The sequence below is a fragment of the Anomalospiza imberbis genome, chromosome 8 (assembly GCF_031753505.1).
Source record: "Anomalospiza imberbis isolate Cuckoo-Finch-1a 21T00152 chromosome 8, ASM3175350v1, whole genome shotgun sequence".
Lineage (NCBI taxonomy): Eukaryota > Metazoa > Chordata > Aves > Passeriformes > Viduidae > Anomalospiza > Anomalospiza imberbis.
Window position 1 is genome coordinate 24,235,402 of NC_089688.1, and position 15,839 is coordinate 24,251,240.

At 41.5% G+C, this 15,839-nt stretch overlaps 1 protein-coding gene across 2 annotated transcripts in view; it reads left to right on the forward strand.

Annotated features, from left to right (window-relative positions):
* SORCS3 (sortilin related VPS10 domain containing receptor 3) overlaps positions 1-15,839 on the forward strand; it is a 265,160-nt gene that overhangs the window by 84,558 nt on the left and 164,763 nt on the right. For both annotated transcript variants that reach the window (XM_068198006.1, XM_068198007.1), the window contains exon 2: positions 1,364-1,431. In XM_068198006.1, the coding sequence (XP_068054107.1) occupies positions 1,364-1,431 (68 nt within the window). The remainder of the gene's footprint in view (positions 1-1,363; positions 1,432-15,839) is intronic.

Below are 15,839 nucleotides of genomic sequence, written 5' to 3' on the forward strand. Positions count from 1 at the left end.
ATCTATTCTAAAGTCATTAAGATGGGCACTGACTGCACAGTCACGTATCAAGGTCCCTTACAATTTGAACAGGTTTTTTCCTGGTATTATGCTGAGAGTAAATGAGTGCTGCAGCAGCTGTGATGTTGATTAATCCTTTGGCATTTTTCTGCAAAGCTTTAAACTTTGCTCTCTCTCACAGCTGGAGCAGATGTGAGGGAAACTGGCCTGTGCTTGAATCCTGCAAGGAGGAAATGATGCTGAAATGTTAAAATGATGCAAGACAAAAATGAAGAGGTGCCCTGGAGCTCTTCCTTGAGGCTGGTCCTGTAGAATTCAAGGGAATGAACTGTATGACATTAGTAATACTAAAAAGGCAAGGAGCAGATACTCAAATGCTCTTACCTTCCCTCTGTTCCCTCTGCACAAGTTCCTGTCCCATGTGAGCCTGGGAGCTTGCACAGAGGCTCCCAAGCTATCAAAATGCATAACTGTCTTTCTGGAGTTATGCAGAACTCCATAGAGAAGGGCATTGGCAATGTAGCTTGTGGCTAGGAGGATTACATTTACCTGTGAAATCTGAGGTCACAGCACCAGATAGATCAGAGGGAAAGTATATTCCTCTATGGTCCCCCATGTACTGCTTAACTCCCTCTCCCCCAGCCTCAGTTTTGCAGAGGCATGACTCAGGAGTGTTTTCTCCAGAAAGTTAATGATTCCTGGGGCCTCTGACTGTCCTTGAGCACTAAAGAGCCAAGTGAAGGTTTGTCTTGCTCAGTGCATAAGCAGAATGTCATGCTCTGTGTCCCTCTTACCACTGAGGGAAGGTGATGGCATGTAGGAATTCCCATGCTCTGGAGTCAGTGACAGCAGATGGAGAAAACAAAGCTGACTCTAGGCAAGATGGATTGTTTTGGTGGATGGGTATCTACATAAAAAAAAAAAAACAACTTGCCAGTTCGTTCTGTGGAGACTGAATAATTAATGATAGAATGTTGGGAGACAAAAGAAATTCACTGTAATTTTAGATTGAGCTATTGAATTAACAAGGGTGCATTTGATTCCATCCCTGACTTTGAATAATCATAGTTGCAGAGAGGTCAGCTCACAAAGTCTGATTAATTCCTGGTGGCATGTTTTACTTCAAATGCAAAACATTTTGGGATTAAAATAAGTGTTACTGGTTATACAATGCACTAAGCTAATGATTTTCAATTTTATTTTTTAAATCTACCTTATCCTATAATACTGCAACTTTAATGGATAAATGCTCAGCTTTCTTTTATGTGGTTTCATATGCCCTGTGTATTGTTACAAAATCTAACATCAACCTTTTTTTTCTCCTCTTTTCCCTTTCTCTCTTTCTCACTCCCTCCCTCTCTAGGTGATTCTCATTCTGACAAAGCTCTACGACTTCAACTTGGGGAGTGTTACGGAGAGCTCACTGTGGAGGTACGTGGAAATCACAGCACGGAGGGGCTGCACTGTGTCTGGGGGCTGACCCCAGCTGTGGGCATGGGGGAGTACCTGAGTTCTTCAGACGAGGAGCTGGGAAAGAATCTGAGACAAATGGAGCTGCTCTTTGGAAAAGGGATGCAAGATTAGGCCACATTCCTTTAATGAAGTGGGGTCTGCAACCAAGAGGGTTTCATCATGTAATGGCACTTCCCTGGCACGCAGAGGAGCTTGGTTTCTTTCTCACCTTTGAGTGTCCTTCCTCTCTCCACTGTGAGGCTGGCAGTGAGAACAGGCTCTATAGATGGGTACACACTTGCTAGAACTGTGTCTGAGAAGGAATAAAACACAGTGTATGATATAATCTTAGCTGATCCTAGCTTTGTTCCTCACCCCTGTGAGCTAAGAGGGTCATCTTGGCAGTGACTGTGTGTTGGGCTGTAAGGAGAGTAGCTGCTGAGGAGTTGGAGATGCCACAGTGTCTTCTCCTCTGTGGATGTACTTGGATGGTGCCACATAGCTGCCAAGTTCCAAGTCTGGCATGGGAGATAGACTGTCCTGCCCTGGGGAAACATGCTTCTGGAGAGAGTGTGTGTTTGGAAGTGTGTGTCTGCATTTAAAATAAAGAAATAACTTAAAATCCCCTCAGTCCCCAAACTCAGCCCTATAGACAGGTCAGATCCTTCATATTTGAAATCAGCAAATTGTTTCATCCTGCCTGTGGAGTGATCCTACCTTTAATGGAATTGCCATCAGGTGTTTTTTTACCCTTAGGTACATTTAAAAAAAGAAGAAAAAAAAAGGCAGCCAGGGCTGGTGAGACCAAGTGCCTTGTTTCAGATTTACCTGGTGTACTACAGCTATTGTGAAACCTGCTCCAAGTGTCGCTGGTGGAACAGTCAGTGCATTGTAGCTATTGCTTGGGTGTGAGCCCTTGGCAGATGGTCTCTTGTACTTCTTTCTTCACAGGTGATTTAAAAGCCCCTGTTTGGAGGAGGCTTTGGCCATTTGCTGAAGGTTTATTCCTGTAAATGTATTTAAGGGTTAATTATTCAGTAGAGCTCTTGAAACTTCTCAATTTGAACAGTACTTAAGAAGCCTAATTGCACTGCACCATGGTAATCTGCAAAAGTATAAATAACCATGCAGCTAATAAGAGAGAACAGTCATTTCCACTTACCCTGGTACTTTTGAAGGTATTAATGCCTTAAAAAACTTTTGCCTCTTTACATAGCAAGTACAAATGGCACAGTAATTGTACTTTAAATGTAATTGCCAAACAATCTGCCCTGCATAAATGATGTAACAAACAGGAAAACATTGTCTAAATCCCGAGCTTGCAGCATCACCTGAGCTCTGCAGAAAGGTAATAGCAGCACCCCTTTTGGAGGCTTCCCAAAGTGATAGAAATGTAATTAATCATCAATACAATTGAAAGCATCCAGCACTTGGTCAGCTGGTAAAACTCACTGCTTTGTGGGAGTGTGTTCTGGAACACTTCTGCATCTGGTCTCCAGTGAAATAGTGGCCAGTGGGGGGCCTGGAGATACAGAGAAGTTGAGAAGTTAGAGCTACTCAGGTTCTTTTCCTAGGTCTGTGAGGAAAGCTCAGGGTAAGAGCTAGTAGGGAGATATCCTGGGCTCTAAACCTTATTTTCCACTTGGAAAATTCAGGAATAAGCCATGTTTTACTTGAAAGGGGAGTGTGGAATCTTGGAGAGCATCTATGAGTTTCTCTGCAAAGGACATTGTAGAAATGCAAATAGATACTAAGTGTAAGAAATAAGCCAGAGAAATACTCATTTTCTTGGAATTTCCTGTTCTGTTTGCACATTCAGGCCCCTGAATCTTTCCATTATTTAAATTGGTGTTTTTCAATATTTCCTTTTTGTTTTTGAGACCCTGAAAATTTTAAAAGGAGGATTTGTCTTTGCAGAATGAATGTTAGCCTCCTGGCAAGAGGTTTGCTTTCTTTAGTTATTTTTTGTAGACTCTTTGAGTCCCCATATGGATCACAAACTGAATGCAACTTCAACTATGTATCAAAAGATATCCTTTCTGCTAACCAGGAGTCCTGCCCGTCTGAGCTGTGCTGCTGTATGATATCTATGCTGACCACTTGGCAAATACAGTTGCCTTCACAACAGAGGAATGTGGCTTGTGTGGCAGAGAGCAATGAATTACACAGCAGAGGATGCTGAGATAGAGCAGAGTGCAATGCAATCTCCAAATATCATCTTGCATCAAAATCTCCTCCTCAGTTCCCCCTGGGTTTATAGCATGAGAGGCTTCTTTTAATGGAAAACTGAATTGCCATATAAAAAGAATTTCTAATCACTGCATCTAAATACAAAAACAAGTAAATCAATAAGAAAGCATCCTGAATGTAATTAAAAAGGGAGTGAGAGCAACAGAGGAAGAGAGGAGAATTAGAAGTTACATTTGAAAACTGCTCCTATATCAGGCTGGTATGAGCTTAGAGGAAATTCTAGTCAGCATTTGAATGCAGGAACACAGACATTGCTCTAATATCAAAAATCATGCTTCTTGGCCTCAAACAATCACAAAAAAGGTCTTTATTGCTACTGAAGCAGCCAGCTTCAAGGAAAAAACACACACCCACACCCCCTCTCTTGCTTGCGAATGCCACATCTCTTCTTTGTCACAGGAGATACCTGTCAGTTGTAGGTTAGATTTTTGTTTTTCCCACTGAGTTGAGTAGAGGTGATAATTTTCCTCCTATGAAAGGAAGCTACTTTATTGCTACTTTACTATACTTGTGATGGTGTGAATAGCTAGAGAGATGTCTTTTCATAGGTCAACAAATATAACTGTAAAAATTATTTAAGCTTTTAGACATGCAAACTCTTCCTCAGTTCTCATTGCCTAGTGAATTATCTAACTGTGTAGTTAAGAATCCTGCCTGCTTTAAATAAAAAATTAATGAAGGGATGGCCATATGCTTTCTGTAGATTTTTTTTTTCACCCCACTAACACCTCTTCTCCATCAACAAAAGGAAAACAAATTTCCCTTTAAATCTGTAAACTTATGTGGTTTTGATTTGAAGTGCTGTTGGAGCACCTCTAATTCCCTGACTGTCTGTAGGCCAGGTTCTCTGTATCAAACTTCACTGTCCACGAGGAACTGTAAGCATACAGGAGGGATCTGTATGAAATATGAACTCTTTTTAAAGAGTAGGTGCCAGGTTCTTCACAGGAATTGTTTAAGCTGTACAGTATTGAGATAGGGTTGTGAGAACATTCTGGATAAGTATTTAAAGTTGATATTGTAATATTTAAAATGTTTTCAACTTTTTCAACCAGAGTGTATTGAGTAGTTTCTTTCTGCTGAGATAACTGGAATAAAAAGTTTTCCATTGTTGCCTGCTTTAGTACTCAGGAATGTATTCATTTATTTTATTTGTTTGGATTGCAGTACTAAAAAGACAGCTTCCCTCTCAAGGGAGCTCTCAATCTCAGGTGAAGACAGACAACATGGTGATCCAGAAGACAGGAGAGGCACAAGTGAGCAAGGAGCCATTTATGATCAATGCCACAGCCATGACTGCAACACATCAGCTAATTGGGCAGTGGGGAGCAGTTTAGATTTTCTTTCAAAGTGCAAGCACTTGCATGTGTCAGCTCTGAGTCCCTGCTACCATTTTACCCTCCTCAGATAGGTCCCGTGGAGTTCCCCTCCTCTGGGTGTTTTCCTAGCTAAATTACCAGATTGCACATAATGCTGGCCCATGCCTTAACCCAAAATTGTGACTAACTCATTCTGTTTAAGTGGCTAAAATGCTGATGAAGATATTTTTATATATATATTCTTTCTTGTTTATTAACCAAGAAATTATGTCTCCATGGCAGCAGTCAAAAATCCCCAAGCATTTTTTTTACTCTTGTGGCTGCTGTGCCTAAAGAGGTTAGTCTGTGGTCTCAGTCTCTTTGTTGAGTTAGAAAAAAAAAAAAACAACCTTTCAGCTTTTTAATAGAGGCAGCTGCAAAATGCAGCAGCTGCAGCCCTAGTTTGGAGCAGAGAGGAGTAAAACCCCCCAGCTTGGTTGCAGGCTGCCTCATGTCATGCATTGCTGTTTCATTCAGTTCTGTTTGAGCTACCAGAGGGCTTCATGTTGTTTCCTCCCATGGAATCTCCTCTTAAGCCTCCCACAGTCCCTAGAGACCCTCACAATGTGTCAGTGTACCTCTAGCATTGCAAAAATGTCCCAGCTCACTCTGATGTCTATGTCCTAGGCTTGTGTGTGGCACATAGAGCTGGCTTCATAGGGCTGCTCTAGGTGGGGAAGGGTGAATGTGGTGTGAAGTGCCCTTTGGGAACTGAGGCTTAGCCTGGTTGCTCCAAATGTAGCAGCTCCTAAGACTGGTGAGTAAAGAAGTCAGGGATCAGGAGATTGAAAAAGCAAATTTCCATATCATCCTCTGTGATACAAGCTAAACCTGAAACAGGTCATGACAGAGCTTTCTTAAGAGTGTTTCTATCCCAGTATCAACACATTATTTAGACTGCATTATGAATGGCAAATTCTGGTTTGTGCCATAACCTCTTGTTTAGTACTGGTTTGGCTCCACTGGGCCATTGCAGTTTTCCTGGAGTTTGCTGTATTGAAATGCAGTCTCCATGACCAGCAGCTGACATCTCCTCTCAGTATTGTCAAATTTGATTACATTTATAATTTTCCACTTTTATGCTGATGACATGCATCTTCGATATGTGCTATTTTCTGGATGATTGTATTCAGGCGTAAAATTAATGGAGCTGATTTTCAAAGTAGTAATGCTTCCCATTATTGCATCTTCTTTGGCACTTTTTAATAATGCTGCAAAGTGCAAAAGTCCTCTGCTGATGAGGAGAAGGGTTTCTTGCATCTGCAGTGAGCCACCATCAGGGCACTGAGGGAAGGAGCCAGCTGTGTGTGTACAAGCGCCCTGATCTCTCTTGGATTTGAAAACCAGGGTGACCAAAAGTTTGACATCTCTGCTGTTGCTTTTGGCTAGAATGTATAAATAACTTAGCTTAATGATGGTGAGTTTTTTGAGGCTATGAGAGCCAGCTATGAAAATCTTTGTGGTTGACAGCTGTTGGTTGCAGATTATATTTGCTGAAGAACCATAGGAATGGGGAACCACAGCCAATGACCACAGTGTGAGACAAGAGCTGTTCATCGAGGCTCCCAGCACTCCGAGTTGCGATCAGTGCACACCTTCAGCAAAATCTCAGAATTATGCAGTTCTTAACCTCCAGTACTCTTGATGATTAGTTGTTTCCCCACAGTGGGTGGTCCAGTTCATCCTGGTCCAGTTCAGCCTGGCTGGCAGTCATACATGCCATACATAGATGTCATTTTGGCATGGGAGCCACACTGGAACACTTTGGGACATGCAGAGTAGCTGCATGTTGGCCCATTCCTGAGCTAGCTCCTGCCAAATGAAGATGGTGGCCCTTAGTTTAACAGCATGATCTAAATAAATATTTAATTGTGGATGTCAGGAAATATACTGAAGGGATTGTTCAGATTTGCTTGGGCTGTGTGTAGCTGAATGGGATGATTCATGGTAATTAAAAAAAAAAGAATTCAAGGAGTTGAACAGAATGAACCATAGGTTTAGCCCTCCTCAAATGAGCCAGAGTCCCAGGTAGTGTCCAGAGCATACATTCTTTGCAGCTCAAACTAGAAGGAGATGCTGTCATTGCAACAAAGGGATAGTGTGAGTTAAAACTATTTTAAATGTTGTTTTGGCAACCAATAGTAAAAATTATTAGGCTTGTATTAAATTCAGGGCTATGCTTTAGGATTAGGCAAAATCAGTAATGGTAATAAAGACTTCATTTTTTAATACTTTATTTTTTAAGTATAAGACTAACTTCTGTAGAGAAGTTTCATTTGTCTCCTTCCCAATGTTTCCCTAGCCCTGTTATATCCCAGAGGATTTTCCAAAAAGAAATAGTAATGTTCACACCTTTGCTTTCTGGTGGTTCCTTGCTGTAATCGTGTTAATGTTGCCTCAGATGGTGGAGACCAAGGGGGCCACTGCGAAATCATGTGAAAAGTATTATCCCAGCAAATGAATCTAAAAGCCTTTGCATGTGTCTTGGGGTGGTGTGTGGATTGAAGTCCCACCTTTGCTTATTAAGATGTCTTAGTCCTCTTGTTTCATGAAGCTCATTTGTCTTTTGTGAGCCAGCCTGCTGACTGGTCCATTTGTTGTGTCTCTTAATTGCTTCATTAGTGACCTTTCTGTGGGGGCGGGGATGTCATCAGTCTGGGGGCCTTTTGGATTTATTAATTTTTTGTTTGCCAAGAAAGCTCTGAGACTAATTGCCAAGACTTCCCAGAAGATACTAGTTTACAAATTTTAATGACACTTTTGATTTATTAATGTGCTACCCCCTGCATCTGCTCATCCCTATTCCTTGGTGAAATTCCTACTGAAGTGGAGAGAATGAATAAGAACAGAACTGCAGATTGTAACCGTGTTTCAGATACTCTACTGCTTTAAAAATAAATGCCTATGCTTTATTTATATCTGTGAATCTCTGAAGACAGAGGTAAATCTTGGCTTTGGCTGAGTTCTGTCCCAGAACCTTGTTTTGGTGTTTCATGGTGGGAGGACAGGTGTTCACATTTCATGTGCAGGTAACTCCTGTCCCACCTGTGCTACATCCCCACTCTGTGCCCCAGTCACACAGCTTTTGCAGCTCGAAAGTGGGGCTGAAGTTGTTGGTGTTCAAACGTGTGGCCGTGAGGGGACTGGGCTGGTCACTGACAGTGAGTGCTGCAGATATGTTTGCGTGGGGAACGTGCACTTTGAATATACCTAGAGAGGTTATGTGTTTGTACATACGTGTTGATCTCATAGCTAAAACTGGGCTACTGGGATACTCCTTTTAATAAGTAGACCTGGGAAGTTTTGGATACATCTTGTTTTCTGGCTGAATACAGGGAAGCAAAAAGAAAAGGTGATTTATCAAATTCCTAACTTTTTGAGGAAATGTTCTTGGGATGAAAGTGGAATTCCAAACAAAATGTATGGAGAAAAAAAAACCCATGCTGTGTTTTGTTTTAATTTTCTATGATTCAGGTAAGAGCCCCAGCCATCTCTCTTGAATTATTTATATTCTACAAAAGAGCTGCAACAGGAGAGAGACTGAGAATCTCTCCAGGGAGAGACTCATTCTAATCTTATGTGTGGAAGAGCCAAGATCAAGCCCTTGCTCTGAATAAGTATAAAGGGAAGTGCTTTTTTATTCCTCAAGTAATTACATTGTGTAACTCATTGCTACAGGATGCTGTGAGGCAGAAATAATAAAAGCATAAATAGATTTCAAAAGGGGACTCAATGAATTAACGGAGGATATTTCTGCTGGTGGTTGAATAACGTAGTAGTGTTTTATAACAATGAAGAAACAGACAAGTCGATAGGTTTTGGATCAGAGTTGCAGAAACATCTTTTTTGTTATCTATTTGTCAGCAATGAACTAGTCATGTTTTAAGTATTCTAATGTAATTGCTGGGATTGTGCTGGAGATACGATATTCCACAGTATTATAGTGGGTTTGGGATCTGGGGATCTCTAAGTCCAGAGAGCTGGATGACAGACCCAGTGAAGAAATCATGCTGTCTTTTATCTCTTTCATGTACTTTCCCAAGAATATTCTGTGGCAGATTAACAGGTAACACAAATATTTGCAATTTGGTGTGTCTACTGTGACCATCTTATTCAAACAAGGAATTTGAGCCTTCTGCATCACAGGTGGGATCTCCATCAGTTGGTGTCTCTTGGATGCTACCACATTTTGTAACTAAAGGTGTTTCATTGGCCTGGAAGTGCTCCTTGAAATTGTAGTTTGAAAAAAATCCGCAAAAAACCCAACCCGAAACCAAAACAAATCAACTAAAAATATCTTGGGCATAATTTATTTTTAAGATAGTCCTTTTAGGCACTCAGCTGGGTCAATGGACACTTAGACCTGTTCAGATCTCTAGTAATTCCATTCCAGAAAACTAGATAATAAAATGGGAAATGTAGGGAATTTAATGCCAAAAGATATTTCCAGTGTAGATTTATAAGCATTAGGAGCTCAGTGTGAACTAATGAAATTTGTGGTGGAAAAAACCAAAGTGTTCTAGGAAGCTGGAGGAATATGCTTCTCTTTGTGTTCTCAACTAATATTGCTATATTTATTATAGCTTTTCTGTCCTTATTGGTGAATTTCTTTGATTATGGCTCCTGCAGAAAGGAGACATCCTGTCTCATCAGCAATGAATTTCAAGCTCTGGTCATGTTCCCAGGCATTTATTTCTGGGGCTTTGGTGGAGCAGGTCAGAGGAAGATTTGCCAAGAGCAAATGTACTTTTGAAGCCTCAGCGTCCCTATGAAGTCATCTTGTCAGCTGGCAGATAAAGTGTGTTTGTAGAGCTTTGCCTACTTGTTCAGAAGCAGCAAGGCAGCACTCAGGAGAGAGTCTGTAGCCAAGAACCTGCTGTTGCAGATCCTGTGGGTGTTGTGACTGTTGCTGCATCAGCAGAGGCGCACCTGTTAACAGGAATTGGCTACTCCATCGCTTCTTTTATCGTTTGAAGCAGCAATTCCATTGCTCTCATTAAAGAGCTGTTCCTTTTGTTGAGTTACCTAATCTTACATTCTAATGAGATTTGGATGTCGACTGCAAAACTTTTTGCAGGAAGCCACACGTAAAGATGAATTTGTTTTGACCTTACTAATGTCTTTTTCTGATCACTCGTTATTGTGCAGAGGAGTTTCGTTGGCATGGATTAGTAGCGAATGCATTCAATGAGAATCTGTGCCAGTAGTAATGAAAACCACACATTAAATTTTCTTATAAATATGCAAATAGATAAGTGAAAAATAAAACTTTCTTAATAAATTATATTAGAGTTTCCATACTAAGTCTTGTCTACTAGGATTGGGAAGGAGGTGGCCAGAAAAGAGTATGTTAAAAATCTTACAATGTTATGTGGTATGGACAGGGTCTCGCTAAAGCCAGTGGGTAGAACATCTCACATATGAGGAAAGGCTGAGAAAGCTCTGCAGTCTGGGGAAGGGAAGGCTGGACTGGTGGATTGCATCAATGTGTGCAAATTCCTCAAAGCAGTGGGAAAAGAAGACGGAGCCATGCTCTTTTAAGTGTCTGTCCAGTGACAGGACAAGAGAAAATGCATGGGTACAAACTGAAACTCAGGATGTTCCCTCTGAATGTGATGGAAAACATTTTTTACTGTGTAAGTGACTGAACATTGACTGAGGTTGTCCAAGGAGGTTGTGATATGTCCATCTTTGGACATATTCAAAAGCCATCTGGACTGATCCTGGGCAAATGTCTTCTAGGTGCCCTGCTTGAGCAGGAGGTTGGATCAGATGAGCTCCAAAGATTCTTTCCAACCTCAGCAATTCTTTTGTTCCAAGAAGAATAAAGAAGCATTGACCTAAGGTTCAGACCCAGTAGAATAAGGTGGTTCTTAGGACAATATGTAGTTAATCTGTGCATCTCCTTGCTGGAGCCCGTTTTTACCCATGTTTTAGGTGGGTTCCTAGAATCAGACACAAAGTCTTTCAAGGATTGTAGTACATGCAAAGACTTCATCTGTGTCTCAGAAAGTTCCCTGGCCTCTGATCAGTCAGACAGAGATAGATACTGCCACGTACTCTCCAGGCAGTCTGGCCTGCATAAGGAGCCACCAGGTTCTTGCACAGAACAGTTTCTGTGTTGGTGCCACCTTGTAATTGCTGCAGTTCTGCAGGGCAGTGCCCCTATCCACATTGAAGGTAGGCTTTGCATCGCCTTACGGGATTTCTCTTGAACCAAGCTGTTCTTTCCTTTCTCTTCCCATCTCCTTCCTCCCTTGGCTTTTCTGTTCTTTCCAATTAGGCTTCAGATCAAGCCATAAATCTTGGATGCTTTGTACAGCGGCTTGTAGAATTTAGTACTTTAGTACTGTAACACGGTTGTGTCTGTTTATATTGATGTTTTATTATGTTGTGGTGGTTTCTTTATTTTCTTTTTTTTTCCCAAATGCACTGCCATTTTATAATGGCTATAAATAATCAGAAGTATGGAGAAAAGCTGTTAAAAAACTTGCAAGAAATACTTCCATCTTTCTTTTAGTCTGGTCTGTCTCTCTCATTATGTTCATGGTAGATTCATTAGGCTTCTAATGAAGTTAAAAGTACCCGTATGAAGTGGTCACTTCTCCAAATAATATTTACAAAGGGCTACATTTCCCCAGCCTGGAAGGCAGCCTTTGATTTATTTACTTACCACTTGTACTTCATCTGTAAAATCTGTCAGACAGTTCTTTTACAGTATATGCCTGACCAAGTGAAAATGAAAGCTCTTGTAAACTACTAAATCGTGGGAAGCTAGTGCATTTTTGCATATAGGATTTTTACCTCTGAATAAAAACTGTAGAAGATTAGTGAGGCCTTTCTGTAACCATATTGCTAAACCTTGTTTCTGAGTCTTTGAAGGCCAGCTACTTTAGCAAATTGACTCCATAAATATTAGTAGTCATTTATATCCAGTTTTCTCTGAAGGTTGCTGTCCAGATGCCTGAATCTAGAAGCAGGCTAGCAGCTGGGCATTCAGCATCCTGCAGGTCAGGTCAGGCATGCAAAAATCTGGTGGTGCATTGGAAAAGTTGGGTTGATGATAAATCCAATAATATCCTTTGGCATCTGTAACAGGACTGTTACATGTTGTTTTCCAGATCTTGTAGTCTAGCTCAGGGTATCTGTGAGGAAGATGATAATAGGAAACAGGAAGATGACTGGGCTGTTAATACAGTTACTGCCAAGCCTTACCCCAAAATCAGGTAGTTTGTTCAGGGCTGAGAGATGCACTGTGAACTGACCTGGGCGAGTTCTGGTGCATTCAAAATGCAACAATCTGCAGCTATCTGTAACTACTGCCAGGAGTGCAGGGCAGTCTTTTTACAAGAAGTCCTGAAAGCTCCAAAGGTGCCTGGGGAGAAGTATGCAGGAAGAAAGAACAACCTATCACTGGGACCTGGGTTCTGGCCTTTGGGAATCTGAGCTCACAAAGAGTAATCAGCCCCATGGAAAGAGAAGTGCACGTCGGTCCTCTTGCATCTCTTTCTCTGAAATGTTAGAAATTGTAGGAATCATTTGTTTTAAGAAGGAAGCCTGGTTGCTGATTTTTGGTCCTGGTGGGGAGGGGGTGATTAGTAAACAGAAGGTTCAGAGCAGAAGTCAGGAACAGCTTGGAAAAGAGTAGTTCACACACAGGTAATATGTCCCAGGTCTTGGTGTGGAAACAGGAGGATCACACAGCATCCATCAGCACAAAGGGGTGTATGATTTTCCATGGAAAATCATAAAGTATGATCCCTCTGTGGGTCTTGTGTAATTACTTCAGGGATCACAGAAAAGCTTGACCATGAGGTGCCCCAGACACAAAACTCTGTAAAGCCATTCTGTGGGAAACCTTGTCCTTTCTTTGGATTACTTGCAGCTGTGAGTGTGGCTGAGGAAAACCAAGGGAGTAAGATCATCTCTTCAAATGTCAGGTTTCAGATATAATGTTATATTGCCATGGAGTAGTTAAGCTACAGAGTAAGCAGTAGACCATGGTACATCATTCAGCGTGCCTTTAGCAAAGTAAAGAGTAAATGTCCCCTGAAAGATTAAAATCCCATTGGTTCTATTATGTGTAACCAATAAAGATAAAAGGGATGTCTATGGGGAATACAGAGTTGCCACAGAACATTTAGCTTTTTACCCTCGAGCATGCATTTTCTATTTTGTACAAGGCATGGGGAACAAAGGAACAAGAGCTTTGGGGTTTCTCTTCTGGAAGAGTATATGGTGGGGGGGACTGGTGGACCATTTGCCTTGCTGAGGCTTGGAGAGTGGTCTGCACCAACACTGCCTAGTCCTAGGGGCTGAGGGGTTTTAGTCACACCACCTGCAAAGTTTGTATATATTTGTTGTCCTATGGCTTTTTAACAGTGATGGACACAAGAACATGGCCCATCTGTGGTGGGAGACCTACAAGAAGCCCATATTTCTTTTTGAAAGTGTACTTTTAAATAATGACAGTGCACGTGCTTTGTTTAGGGGACAGATAAGGGTGAAGTTAAGAAGGCTGTGGTCTAACTTAGTTGTTTAGCTACATCTGATCCAAGCAGGGTGCATGATGTGGTTTGTCATGAAATGTCCTTTGTCACATAACATATCCGAAGAATCAGTATTGTGTCTGTGCAGACATGGGAATGGTGCTTTTCCTCAGTATGCAATAGCAAACTTCTTCTTATGTTTGTGTGGTTCCGGAGCATCACTGGACATGGCACTTTGCTATGTCCCTCTGGCACATCTGGAATTGGATCTGGAATTTTCTGCTAGGAAGCTTTTGAAGCATGCTTGGCAGTGGCACTGTTGAGGAGCTCAGACCTTTTGGAAAAGTGGGTTCTTGAATTCCTTAGCACAGATATTCCAGTTTTCTATTGTTAAAGTCCCTGTATCACTTGCAGAAAGCCAAGGCAGAATCCTTTGTTCTTAGGGCTCCTTTCTTGTGTTTTATCTCAGCTTCATTGGTCACTGTGCTGTGCTCCTTCTCATCCCATGTGACAAAAACCATTACAAATGCTGCAGTAAGCTGTGTTGCAAACTGCTATCTTCAAAAAATGACATTCATAAAGGTTAATAATTGGAATGAGCTCTGGCAGTTACTAATTAGCACCATTACACAATCAGCTCACATTTTGGCAGCATTAGGCATACTTAATCAGTCAATTATCATTGATCTTGGAAAGTGGTGCTCTAAAGTTAGCATAAGGTGCCTTTGTAAGTGGAAAGAAGGAATTTGACACTGCCACAGTGGTTAGGGTGCTGCGAACACATGATTTGAGGGACCAGTGTGGTGTACCTGATTATGATGGATAGATTGGAATTAAAAATCAGATAGTATAGACTCACCTTCAGACAGGCATAAATAGGTCCTATCACTGTCTCTCTTTGCCATTTCAAACAGTAGAGGGTGTTTAGGGAGAGAGCTGGCTTTGGGGAAAAATGGATTTAATGACTTCAATGAATTTCAGTTAACATGTAATGACTTACAAGCTTTTTGAAGAACAGCTGGAGCATAAGGTACTATTTTCCTTGGTTTTATTTTTCTTCATGTGAATTATGGTTCTCAGGGTAAGGAAGTTGTAAACAAGATGGGGAGGCACCAAAGGATTCTAAATTCTAAAGGATTTCCCTTTAGAAGTATTTCATAAAGTGACCTTAATCTTATGAATCTAAATGTTATGATTGCTCTGTGCTGTCTCAGACACTCAGAGGCACAGAGCCTTTGCTGCTTGTGCTGGCTCAGAGTGCAGAGGCAGCAGGGCTGGTGCTGCACACAATGGCTGTGGTTTTCTAGCCAGTGTTTGGCTGTTCTCAACTTGAGTGTCTCCACATGCATCTCTTGTAAAACCATCTGTTATTGTGCCTGGTCAGGAAGGTGTGCAGACATGCGTGGCCCACGCAAGCAAGGATGGTGGCTACAGCCCAGTGTGTGAAGGCGATTTTCCAGATCTCTGTATAGAAAATGAATGTGTGGAGTAGTGAGGGTTGACGTGCCGGTTTCTGCACTTGCTTCGCTTTTATAATTCTGTGTTTTGACTGTTTAAGATACGGTCTGCAATGTGTGCAAATACACAAGGGATAGAACGGGCAAGTTGTCAACAACATGTTGGAATGTAAGGGGAATCCAGGATACTGTGAAAGTAAAGCAACTTGTGTAGGTGAAAGGGCCAGGAAAAACATGAGTCGTGCTTGACTCCCCTTTGAAGTTTGGCCCAGGGCCTCTGCCTGTTCAGCAGAAGGGAAAATGCATTGTTGTTATTATTTTGGAATGTGTTTGTAATCTATCTCTCTCCTGCTGCTTATTCTCTGAGAGTTTTCATTGTGGGCAAATGATCCAGGAAAAAATCTGGTTAGAATCTTACAGGCTGGATGTTTCCTCTAAACCACTTTGTGCAGCAGAAATCTGAGAATACACTCAGGGCTGACTGAAGTCAGAACAACATTGATTATTTTTCTCTACATCTGAACATTCGCCTTTGCTCTTGGAAAAATCTGCAAGGGGTCTTGGGAGTAGGGACCAGGAGAAAACATGTCAGAAATTCAACTCTGGATCCAGCTTTTGCAAAAAGTTAGCCCAATGGGAAGGGAATTGTTTAAAAAGTACTTGATCATACATCTGATTCCAGAAGTAGTAGAAAGTGAATGCAAGAGCAAACAGTCCAGACCCCCAGAATTTCCTTGACTGCTATCTGAGATTCAGATTCTTCTCAGAAGCTTCTAGGGAACTCGATTGTAGAAATATTAAAAATCTGAGCATGGCTATGGGTTGTACAATGA